Genomic DNA, 13,203 nt, shown 5'->3' with positions numbered 1-13,203 from the left:
TTTTCCTCACCACTTGGAACCAGGGTGAATTCCCAAAGCATAAAACATTAAAAATAGCGTAATTTTTGGAATTTTTTCTTTTTTTTTTTTTTATATACCCACTTGCTTATTTTTTCCGACTCCTTTTCACTTTGTAGAACAGGTTTGATGTACAACGAAAACCCCTGGGTTTTGTGTTTTGATTTACAGTCTTGGGCCGAGAAAAAAGCCAGTCAAATAGTGATTTCTTTTTTTTTAACGACACCATGTGTGCTGGCATGTCCCCCGACATCTAAAGGGAGTGGAATTTAAATTTAAGGGGGAAATATACACCCCCTATAAATCAGATAAACTTCTTTAAAAAAGAATAAACCTTTGGGGGGATTGAATTGCTGCCAGAGGTATACACTATTTTTTTTACTATATTAGTAGTTACTTTATTTTTTTATTTACTAACCCATTTTTCCCCAAAACTGATTTTTCTAAAAAAGTCCCCCCAGATCAAAAGTAGATGCGATATTAAAGCAAGATTAAAAAATTTACACGAAAAAAAATATTTAAAATTAAAAAACCCGGGCCCTGAGCCCTGCAAGTTAATAAAAAATCCGAAACACCGCGTAAAATATGAACCCTCAGAACCCGGTAAAAATTTTCAGTGCAAAAATTCGTTTTTAAAGTAAAACTTTAAAAAAACCAGGTAAATTTACCATAGGTTCACCAAAATTATGTTTTTAAATTTTGATATGGTGATAATTTATATAAACCCTTTTTATTTCTAACATTTTAAGGGGTTTAAAAGCATGGTGAGCTGATCAGGGAAATAAACGTTTGGTTTTTCGAAAGGTCAATTTTCCCAGGGGGGTTTCTCGAGGGAAAAATTTAGAGCTTAGGGTTTTTTTTTTATTATTTTTCCCCTACCATAGCATTTTTTTCTGAAAACGTCCGTTTTTATCTGATGATTTTAAAATTGTGTTTTTGTTTAATCATTTCCCAACCCCCCGGGCCCAAAAAACCCCTTTCTTCCTCTTTTCAATCCATGGAAAACGTTTTCGTTCTAATATTTTATACTTTTTTTTTATCCAAACTCATAGAATGAACAAAAGTTTTTTTAGAAATTCGAAAAATCTTCTTTAAAAACACATATAATGAAAATCAGTCAAGTTATCACCTTGATTTTATAAAAGGGGATACAATGAAAACCCCGAAAATGAAAAAAAAAAGATTTTCTGCAAAATCAAACTAAAAGCAGACTCGCATTTAAGGGCCAAACCTCAAATTTGGGGACGCTGATATTTGTTAGGAATAAAAAATATAGAAACGCAAAAGGGGGCAAAATCCTTTAAACAAAAATCCCCTTTGCCCCAAAAAAGCGCTAACATAAGCTATTGGTTTTTAAAAGTGTAAAAACTGAAAAAAACAGGGAAAATTAATCATTACTAACCCCAAAATAAAAGTTTCTTTTTAAAACAATCCGACCCTTTAAAATAAAAGGGTGTATGAGGTTCCTTTCCCCGAAATCTTTCTAAAAAAGACAGACCCCATCACCGCACAAACATGGGTTTTTCAGCACAGGAAACGGTATATTGGTGGGGTTTAACGACAATTCCCAAATTTTATACGTAAATGTTTTCCCAATTTTTGGGATATTTAAAATAAAAAACGCATATAATGTTATTTACATGGAATTTACCAACAGGGTGTATAATATAAAATACATTATTGTATATTTACGTAACCCAAAAAATTTAGTGGGAGTTAAAAATTTAACATTACATAGTACATTTTTAGTGAAAATTTTAAAAAAAGTATACAAAATATTGCATAAAGCCATAGCATTCATCATATAGAAAATAAAATATTTAAAATTCTTAAAAAAGTGGTAATCAACCCAAAAAAATTTATCATGTAAGTATATTGATTAAAAATTTACAAAAACGTTATTAACATAAAAAATTTGGGCTTTTTTTAAAGGAAAGAAAGGGTTTTTTCCACTAACAAAAAAATGAAAGAAAAAAAAAAAAAATTTTTAACAAATCGAAGCCCCCCCAACTTTGTTCTTTGAATTTTCTAGTACATTTGAGGTTAAAGGGAAAGTAAAGCGTTTTTTATTTACTTTTTTTTTGCTATATTATATTAGTGCATACATCAAACTATTGATAATTTTTTTTTTTTCATTATTTTACAAACCCCTTACCCCCCCCCCCCAAATCCCCCCCCCCCCCCCCCCCCCCCAAACCCCCCCCCTCCCAAACCCCGGGAACCCCTCCCCCACTAAAAAAAACAAAACCCTCCCCTTTCCCCCCTTCCCCCCTTCCCCCGGGCCCCCCTCCATAAACTTTATTGCATTTTTTTCTGACTACGGGGAAAAAACGGGTAAATTTGGGGAATTACGGATTGATTATCAATTTTGTCCCGGGTTTCGTATTTAAAATGTAAGTTTTCTGTCTCTGATAGGGGTTATTTTCTTATAATTTTATCTTTGAATATTCTTTTTATTTTCTATGTATTCCCTATTTGAAAAGTAGTCTGTGGTATTCATTTCCGGTTAATCTTCCCTTTTTGTTTTCAAACAATATTCCAGTGTGGGAAAAACCCGGGCAAAATATATTCAAATTCCCCTAAAAACGGGTTTAAATTAATGTGTTCCCTGTTATCATATTTCTTTTACAAATTTTTATTATGTGTTTTACCCACCCCATTTTATAATTCCTTTGTCCCCCAATAAAACCAATCCCCTTTTACCAGCGAAAATCTTTTGGGACGGTTTGGGTTTTAAAACAAATTACTGGTAAAATCGCCATTGCGACATCCTCACCAAACGACGAAAAAAACCTATGGCCCCTGTTTTTGCCGGGTTTGGTTTTTGTAATCACTAAAAATTTTTTTATAAAGGAAAAAACAAAAACTAAAACATCAGCAAAACTTTAAATTTTATGTCCTTGTCCCTGGAATTTAAAATGTATGGTTTTTTATCTTTTAAAATGTCTTTTTAAACTATCAAAAAAATAAAAATTTACAAAAAAAAGGGTTTTGTTGGGTTTTTTTTTGGGGGTTCATTGGGAACAAAAATTTTATTTTTTTTTCTTTTTCCGGACGGCCTGGGCACAAAACCCGATTTGAAAGGGAACCCGGGTTGATAACTAGTCCCAAATCCGACTTTGTTTTCCCGCTCTCATCAAAATGAACGGTCATTTAAGCCCCCAAACCCTATTCCCCGCGTGGTTGTTGGAAGTGTTTTGACCAGTCCTATGAAAAGGGCATTCATCAATGATCTCATCCGTCAACATAGGCGAATCAAGATATCTTTGATAATCATAAATTTTGGGCTAGGGCGTCCCAAAGATTAGCCCAATTTTTTCTTTAAGGCTTTTATAGGATAAAATTTAAAAAAGTGGTAGTTTTTTCCCTTTCCAAAGGGCTTATCCTTTCCTACAAACTAACCAGCAAAGAGAAAACGGCCATGCCATTCTGGTAAGATCCTGAGCCCTTTAGGCTAAAGTGGGATTATTACGAAAAGAACCCGCTGTTAGCTATGGTTTATTATAAATGAGGGCCCCAGAACAATTTTCACAGGGAAGGCCAAATTTAAAAATTTTTCATAAAACTTTTGGGAAAATATCCTCCCTCTTTTTTTCGATTGGGGTATAATTAGCATAGTCCCATAAGTTTTTTCATTGCAACGATGTTACCCCAAAAGTATGTTTATCTTATGAAAAAAAATTTAAAAAATCATTCAAAAATGTTTATAAACATTCTATATAAAATCCTTTTTTTTAATAAAAAAAATAAAAAGTTTTTGTAACCCTCCCCTTATAAACCCAAAATGAACTTACGTTTATGAATTTTTTTAAAAAATATTTAAAGACCTTCCATGATAAAAACCAATATATCATGGGAAAATAATATTAGTCACGACATGGGGATTTTCAGTGCTTAAAAAGATATCTTAAATTTAAACCTAAAAAAATGAGGTTTTTAAAACCAAAAATTTTTGAAAAAAGCAAACATCCCAAAATGATTTGTAGAGGGTTTAATACCAATGAAACCTATGTAACCGGGTTTCCGTCGTCCAGCTCTAAAACCCTTTTGGAAAAAAAACGTAAATCAAACCTACGCCCCTTTAAATTTTTCCCCGAAGTCCAGAAAATTTTAGGATTCCAAACAAAAAAATAATTTAAAAAATGCAGTTAAAAAAAGTAATGCATTTCTTTACCATCTAACGTATACCAATACCTAAATTTTGGGTTTCTCTTTGATTTTATTGGTTTTTCAGAAACTGCCCAAAATGGGCCAAAAGAAAAAGTAGAATTTTCAAGAGTGGAAATTAAATTTTTTTTTTTTTAAAAAGCCCGCAAACCCGAAACTTTTGACAAAAGGCGTTTGGATAAAATTGAATCTTCTTTACTCTGTATTTACTTTTAAAAAATAAAGGGAAAAGGTAAAATTTTCAGCTTTAAACTGTAAGATAGGATCATTATTTTGAAAAGTCATCTTTAAAGTCTCAATTGATTTATACGTCCCGGGGGTTTTTTTCCCATTTTTTTGATTTCCCGACAGACATGGGTAATGACCCCGGAAAAACAGGACAAAAAATGTGTTTATGAAAAACCCGGGAAAACTCCGGGTTTTCGATATCATGCTTTTTATAAGCAAATTAGACAGTCCCAAAATGTTGTTAAACTTTAAAAAAAGGGAATATATACTGTTGGGAAAAAAGTTGCTAGAAATTTCATGATTTTGGGGGGATAAAACCCCCATTCAGAGGTGCAAAAAAAAAATAATAGAAAAAAAAAATTATCCCTTTTTTGGGGTTTAAAATAAGGAAAACCAATAATTGTTGGGAAGGGGCCCCATAAGTAGTAGGGGGGTAAATCCAGTGATTTTTAAAAATAAATTTCAGCCCCAGTAGTCAAAACACCCAAAAAATGACCCCCAAAAAATGTTTTTTAAGGATTTTAGGTTTTAAATCACTTTTAAGTATCTTTCAAAACTTTCATAAAATTGGTTTTTTAAGTATAACAAAAAAAACAGTTTTTTTGGGAAATTTGTATCTGAAAAAAATGTCAAAATTTTAAACCCCTTTTTTTTAAGTTAAATTTTTTTTAGAAGGGAATTTTAAAAAAAAAAAAATGGTCCCAATTTTACTGCCAAAGTTGAAAACAGCAGAATTTTACCCTAAAACAATATTATGTCAAAATTTCCCCCCTTTTGATCAAAAAACAGCTCAAAAAAAGGCACACCGCATATGATTTTCTTTTAAATTTTTAAACCTGTTTTCTACGGAAGAGCCTTAGGGCCAGGCAAAAAAAAAAACCTTTTCATTTTTTATTAAAGTCAAAAATTTCCCAAATTAAATAAATCGAAATTTTAAATTAATAACTCGAAATTTTGAAGGGTAAAAAATCGAAAAAACGACTTATAACCCCGAAATTTCGGGGATAAAAATCGGAATTTTGACTTACTACCCCGAAATTTGAGATAATAACTCGAAAATTTGACCCTTTCTAAACTCGAAATTTCACCCCCACTAAACGAAATTTCAGATAATAAATCGAAATTTTGACCTTGTAATCGAAATTTTGGAAAAATAAATCGAAATTTTGACCTTCCCAATCGAAAAATTTTGAGTTAACTCGAAAATTTTGAGATAATAAATCGAAATTTTGACTTACTAAAATGAAATTTCCCCACTTTCCCAAAAACGAAATTCGAGATAATAAATCGAAATTTTTTGCTTTAAATCGAAATTTTTGAGTAAAACTCGAAATTTTTGACTTCTAACTCGAAAATTTCCCAGATAATACTCGAAATTTCGAAAATAATAACCCCGAAATTTCGGATATAACCTTTGAAAATTTTGCCCTTTCTAACCCCGAAATTTCGCTTCTAACTCGAAATTTCAGTAATAAATCGAAATTGCTTAGTAAAATCGAAAATTTGAGATAATAACTCGAAATTTCGACTTACTAAATCGAAATTTCCCAGAAATAACTCGAAAATTTCGAGATAATAAAATCAAATTTCGACTTTCTAAATAAATTTGACTTACTAACACGTAAATTTCGAGATAATTAAATCGAAATTTCGACCCTTTTGTAACCGAAATTTTGGGGTAAAAAACTCGAAATTTCGACTTACTAAATCGAAAATTTTGAAAATAACTCGAAAATTTTGGATAATAACCTTTGAAATTTTGCTTACTAATCGAAATTTCGACTTAATAACTCGAAATTTTGAGATAAAATCAAAAATTTCGGCCCTTGGAAATCGAAAATTTTGAGATAAAAAATCGGAAATTTTTTCTTTTGGTTATTCAGACGAATTGGGTATAAATCATCCTGACCCCAAAAAAATTTGGAAGATGAAGTTTTATTTCCCATTCTTGTGTAATATTTTATGTGGGAGGCCCCTTTAAAAAGGGGGGAAAAACTCGAAGATATAGTAAATTTATAGTGGGGGAACAATGATATAGGAGGGGGGTTTTATCATGTTTCAGTCTTTGACAAATCACGGGTTAGAAGTACAATGCTTCCCAAGAATTTTTATTAAATGAAAATTTTAAAAATTTTGCTTAAACTTCATAAAAGTTGAAAGATGGGCCACAGGGCCCGTAATTTTAAAGTCATAAGGGGGTAAAACCCAGACGTTGAATAAATGAATCGCCTGAAAAATGGCCCTTGGGCCGGAAAAAGTTTAAAAAAACACCACAGTTGTCATGTTAATTTTATTTTTCAAAATTAAATATACATCAGGCATTTTCCCATTTAAAATTTTGTCCCTTTTTTCAACCAAAAAAATATATTTCCTTTTTTGACAGGAAAAGAAACTTTTTTTTTTCTAAAAATTTGGGCATTACCCAAACTCCATAAATAAATTATTATCCCCGAAATTTTTGACTTAAAACCCCGAAAATTTCGATTTGGGAGTCGAAATTGGGGTTTGTAAGTCGAAATTTTGGTTATTTCTCGAATCTCAGTAAGGAAATGAAAATTTTGAGTTTTTATCCTCGAAATTTTGAGTTTTTAAATCGAAATTTTGAGTTATTATCTCGAAATTTCGAGTTATTATCTTGAAAATTTTGGGGAGTTTTAGTCGAAATTTTTGCGTTTTTAAAATGAAAAAATGAAATTAAAATTTTTTTGCTTCAAAGGGCCCCCAAGGGTCTTCCGTATTTTTTTCCCCTTTTAAAAATGGGTTTTTACATTTAATGTACAGGACTGTTATCCTTTTCTGATGTACAGGGCTGTTATTCTTTTCTGATGTACAGGACTGTTATTCTTTTCTTATATACAGGACTGTTATTTATCCAAATTTATATTCTGTGTCTTTTCGATTAAAAGGACGAGAATGACAATTCCCCGAAGTTTGTACAAAGTAGCTATAACGCCAGGATACCTGAAAACTCATTACAAGGTAAGAACAGTCCAACGATTATACAAAAGACATATCAAAGAAGTAAAACAGATATAAAGTTGTCTTATCCATTCCCGTTAGATATTTTAACATTTACACCTTCAAATGGCATATCGTTTTTGATTTGCATCAGTTTGTAAAAACATAAGTTCCCAAAATGTAACAGAAATTCCTACGCGCCAGACTGAAGTTTATTAATAAGTGTAAACGTCAATTTTGTTGCTGTTGTCCTCTGTGCTCTCTCTTAAACTTAGTAGAATTATAGATAATGAGCATCCCCTGATATGCTGATTCATGTTAACAACATAAATTGCATAAAACAACTTATACTTATAATACGTATTTGCATTATTTTACGGAGATTTTACGTTTTATGCAACGAATATATTTCTTTAAGGAATTCATATTGAGTTTTACTTGTATGTATTATTGTGGTGATATGTTATTAATTATGGCAGGAAGCAAAGTTACATGGTTTACATACGTTTCCCTTCTCAAGTTCATAACGTCCGGTATTGCGTACATCAAAATTACTATATTCCAATTAGAAGTAAACAATCATGGGACACAACATCCTCTTGGTAGGGGTCATACGCATCCAGTCAATTTGAATAAATCTGAAATTATAAAATGTTCATCAATGTCTCTAAGTAACGCTTCACTTTCAATTTTATTTGCCGTGAAGTGTAGGCATGTTTTAAAATTCTACTTCTCCATCCCACCCTAACGTTAATGATAAAAATATAGGTTGTTCGTGTCTGTTTAGACTGTGATGGGTTACGTAGTATTATATATATGATTTAGTGACAGTATCAGTTGTTAAGAAAATTAAGCTAAATTTTTTGTCTACGACAATTTATTTCCTGGTTTATTAAATGTGATTTTCTCAAATAATATTTGTAATAATTATGAATATGTTACGTAAACATTTAATGCAATATACCTTTCACATATAATTTACGCCGTATTGCGTAATAATGATAATTCAGTAATAAACCTTAGCTATAACCCTATCCTGGTGGTCTTTCGGGTTTCCAATTCGTTATCAACAGTGTGTTGCAGAATGCTTCCTTAATGAACTTTCTACCTTGCATCTGCATGACGACTGTACTACTACAATGTAATAGATTCATGTTCCCCTAATGATTCATTTGTCTTCTTGTTACTATCGTTTTCATAGTTTCCACGTTACGTTTGACAAACTTGCTGACCTATGATTTCCTCGCCTCCTTTTATTTTGTAAATTGTAGTTACCTGACATTCGTTACGATTTTAGCAGTTGTTCGTTTTTCAATATTTCAATAGTTTTACAGTTCTTTTCATAAACATGTATTTAGTTTAGAATACTGAGTCCTGACAAAGAAGGAGGAGATACAACTACACCACACAGCGGTTTTGTCCATTAACGTGCAAAACTTTTGCTGTGAAATGTAATGTCGGTTTGGTTAAATAAATTTATGATATTGGGTTGTTTTCAATGCATTCCATCTGAAAATGAAACTGTGTCTGTAGACGAAAATCAGATATCCAGAAAGGTGAACAATGATATATACACCAAATCGTTCTGATAACAAACCTGTGAGACTATGACTCCATACATCAAACATATAGTCATGTCAATCCTTGAATAGCATCTGTTAATATATAGGTATTTTCATCTTGTGACATGCAATTTAATTTTACATCGTCTTTCGGTGATTCTTGATTTCAATGTGTTTAAGTAAGTTAGAATCCATTGTTGTAAGATCTACAACTGTTATGCTACTATATTATTCATAATAAAACGAAGATGTCAATTTAAGTTAAATTTAGATAAATCAACAGTATTTCGTCATAATTGAATATTTTATCGCAGCTTGATTTTCGATAAACTAAGATTTTGTTTGGAAAGCTTATTATTTTTGTCAGCCGTGTATTGCACCAAATTCGACTATTTTTAAGGTGAACTCGTCAAAATACTGTCAGCCATAGATGATGATGCCACTAACACAAACAACATAATCCGCTACATATGTACTATATGTCTTTTGTCTTGTGTAAGTTGCCGATTGTATCGTGTGTTGATTTTCGAACAATGCTGTTTTTGTTCGGAAAGACTGTTAATTTTGTCTACCGTATATTTGTATCTGTTTAAAGGTAAAACCGTCGTCAATGTGTCAGCAACAGATGATGATGCCACCAGCCCCAACAACATAATACGATACTATATTGAAAATGGAGGATCCGATAAGTTCCGAATGAATGCAATCAATGGCATCATTACGATTGATCTGAATGTAAAATTCGATAGAGAAACACAAGACTTGTACAATCTGACCGTGATAGCTGCTGACATCGGAACTCCTCCACGTACAGGAACGACAACTCTATTTGTCTCAATTACGGATGTCAACGACGAAATTCCCCAATTCGGCCAGACAACCTATAGGGCGGAAGTGAAAGAAAACATTACCGTCGGAAAAATCATCAAAACATGCAATGCTTCTGATGCTGATGAGGACAGTAATCTGAAATACACAATATCACATTATTCAGCGACGGATACATGTATTTCAGGTGTCCCTGTCAACAGCACTCTGGTACAGGTAAGTCTCAGGTAACAAGTATAATATAGAGAAAAATAACCCAAAGCCAACATATTGGTAAAGTTAAAATTCAATCGATATTGTTCTAGTAAAGGTAACAACCAGTCGACATCAGTCTGGTGAAGGTAAAAACCAGTCGACATCAGTCAGGTAAAGGTTACAACCAGTCTGCATCAGTCAGGTAAAGGTGACAACCAGTCTACATCAGTGTGGTAAAGGTAACAACCAGTCTACATCAGTGTGGGTAAAGGTAACAATCAGTCTACATCAGTGTGGTAAAGGTAACAACCAGTCTACATCAGTGTGGTAAAGGTGACAACCAGTCTACATCAGTCAGGTAAAGGTAACAACCAGTCTACATCAGTCAGGTAAAGGTAACAACCTGTCAACATCAGTCTGGTGAATGTAATGTCCAGTCAACATCAGTCTGGTGAAGGTAATGTCCAGTCAACATCTGTCTGGTGAAGGTGATGACCAGCCAACATCAGTCTGGTGAAGGTAATGTCCAGTCAATATCAGTCTGGTGAAGGTAATGTCCAGTCAACATCAGTCTGGTGAAGGTAATGTCCAGTCAACATCGGTCTGGTGAAGGTAATGTCCAGTCAATATCAGTCTGGTGAAGGTAATGTCCAGTCCATATCGGTCTGGTGAAGGTAATGTCCAGTCAATATCGGTCTGATGAAGGTAATGTCCAGTCAATATCAGTCTGGTGAAGGTAATGTCCAGTCAATATCAGTCTGGTGAAGGTAATGTCCAGTCAATATCAGTCTGGTGAAGGTAATGTCCGGTCAACATCAGTCTGGTGAAGGTAATGACCAGTCAACATCAGTCTGGTGAAGGTAATGTCCAGTCAATATCAGTCTGGTGAAGGTAATGTCCAGTCAATATCAGTCTGGTGAAGGTAATGTCCAGTCAATATCAGTCTGGTGAAGGTAATGTCCGGTCAACATCAGTCTGGTGAAGGTAATGACCAGTCAACATCGGTCTGGTAAAGATATCAACCTACAATAATTAACGAGTTGTTAAAAATAAGGAAGATCTCCTCACCACGTTGGTAACCAGGGTAGAATTCAATGCATAAAACATTAAAACATCAGCGTAATTATTGAGAATTTTCTCTTTTTTTCTTGTTTTATATATCCGACTTGCATTATTTAACCGACTCATTGTCACTTTGTAGAACATGTTTGATGTACACGAATCCAATGGTTCTGTGTTTGTGAGTGACAGTCTTGACAGAGAAACAGCCAGTCAAGTAGTGATTACTATTCTTGTGAACGACACCATGTGTGCTGAGCATTGTCCACAGACATCTACAGGTGAGTGGAATTAATTGAAGTGGAACTATTACACCACCTATAAATACAGATAATACTTCTATAATAAGAATATACCTGTAGGGGATATTGAATTGCTGCCAGAGGTATACAATATTTGTTTTACTAGTATTCAGTAGTTACTTTATTATTATGGACTACACTATTTACCCAACACTGATTGGTCTAAACAGTCCGCACAGATCAAAAGTAGATGCGATATTAACCGACAATGACTAAAATTGACACGAAAATTTAATATTGAAATCTAAAATACCCGCCGTGAGCCATGCAAGTTAATAACAGAATCCGAAACACTCGCTGTAAAATATGAACCAATCAGACGCCGGTAAAAATTAACTCAGTGCAATAATTACGTTTGAACGTAAAGCTTTAAAAAAAGCCAGGTAAATATTACCATAGGATTCATCCAAAATTATGTTATATTGTATGATATGGTGATAATGATATAACCTTATTATTATCTAACATTGTAAGGGTGATATTATGCATGTGTGAGCCTGGATGCAGGGAAATATGAAGGTTTGTTTACTCGAAAGGATCACATTTTCCGAGGGCTTGCTCGAGGGAAATATGAGAGCTTAGGTTTTTTTTTTATTATTTCCTCTACCATAGCATTTTTTTTATTGAAAACGTCAGTTTCTTATTCTGATGATTTTAACTTGTGTTATGTTTAAGTCTATTCCCCTACCCCGCCCCAATAACCACTTTCTTCTCTCTTTGCAATCCTATGGTATACGTTTTCGTTCTAAGTATTGTATACTTTTATTTTATCAAAGCTCATAGAATGAACAAATGTTTGTATGAAAATTACGAACATACTTCTTTAATCACATATAATTGAAAATCAGTCATAGTTATCAACTTGATTTTATAAATGTGATGATACATATGAACACTGAATATGAATAAAAAAGATTTTCTGCACTCAAACTTAAACGCAGACTCGCATTAAGACAGATCATCAAATTGGCGCACGCATGATATTTGTCGTAGTAATAAATATATAGAAACGACAAAAAGTGGAAACATCATTAAGCACAATACCCTTCGCGCAAAAAAGCGCTAACATAAGACTATCGTTTATATATGTAGTATTACTGAAAATAGACATGCAAATATTATATCATTACTAACAAAACATAAATGTTTCTTTTCAGCAATACTGACCGTTAATATAAAGGCTGTGTATGAGGTGTCCTTTCCAGAGTCTTCTACAAAGACAGACGCCATCACCGTCACAGCTACTGGTGTTGTCAGCACAGGAGACGGTACGTATTGCGTGTGTTTAACGACATATCAATTATATACGTAAATGTATACAGATTTGTGTATATTAACATAACATACATCATATAATGTGTATTGACATGGAATTCACCATACAGTGTGTATTAATATAACATACATCATATAGTGTATATTTACGTAACATACATAATTTAGTGTAGTATATATTAACATTACATACTGTACATTTTCTAGTGTATATTTTAACAAAGTATCTATCATATATTGCATAAAGCCATAGCATTCATCATATAGAACATAATAATATAATATTCGTCATAAAGTGTATATCAACATAATATTCATCATGTAATGTATATTGATATAACATTCATCAAATAGCGTATATTAACATAAAAATTGGTCTTGTTGAAAGTGAAAGATACGTTTAATCACAACTAACAAAACATGAATGAAAAAATAAAAAAATAGTTATAACAAATCGAAGCTCCCTCAAACTTTGTGCTTTGATTGCTAGTACATTTGAGGTTAAGGTAATGTAATGCGTTTTCTATTTACTTTTTATGCTATATTATATTAGTGCATACATCAAACTATTGATATTTTGTGTTCATTATTACTATCAACCGCTATACCCC

General features: G+C 32.7%; 1 protein-coding gene across 1 annotated transcript; it reads left to right on the top strand.

Annotated features, from left to right (window-relative positions):
* Positions 1–1,533: 1,533 nt before the first annotated feature.
* On the top strand, positions 1,534–13,203 carry LOC117321036 (protocadherin Fat 4-like). The gene is made up of 5 exons (XM_033875811.1): positions 1,534–1,557; positions 7,320–7,392; positions 9,529–9,977; positions 11,158–11,296; positions 12,475–13,203. Exons 1-5 carry the CDS (start codon positions 1,534–1,536, stop codon positions 12,627–12,629), a joined length of 840 nt encoding a protein of 279 aa, XP_033731702.1. The 3' UTR covers positions 12,630–13,203.

This window comes from Pecten maximus, chromosome 1 (assembly GCF_902652985.1).
Source record: "Pecten maximus chromosome 1, xPecMax1.1, whole genome shotgun sequence".
Taxonomy (NCBI): Eukaryota; Metazoa; Mollusca; class Bivalvia; order Pectinida; family Pectinidae; genus Pecten; species Pecten maximus.
This window is presented reverse-complemented; position numbering and strand designations above follow the sequence as displayed.

Excerpts from the sequence above, each read along its gene's own strand:
- LOC117321036 (XM_033875811.1), top strand. The coding sequence starts at position 1,534 with ATGGGTTTTTCAGCACAGGAAACG. Across the intron at positions 1,558-7,319 it reads GTTTTTCAGCACAGGAAACG|GACGAGAATGACAATTCCCC; the intron begins GTATATTGGTGG and ends TTCGATTAAAAG. Across the intron at positions 7,393-9,528 it reads ACCTGAAAACTCATTACAAG|GTAAAACCGTCGTCAATGTG; the intron begins GTAAGAACAGTC and ends ATCTGTTTAAAG.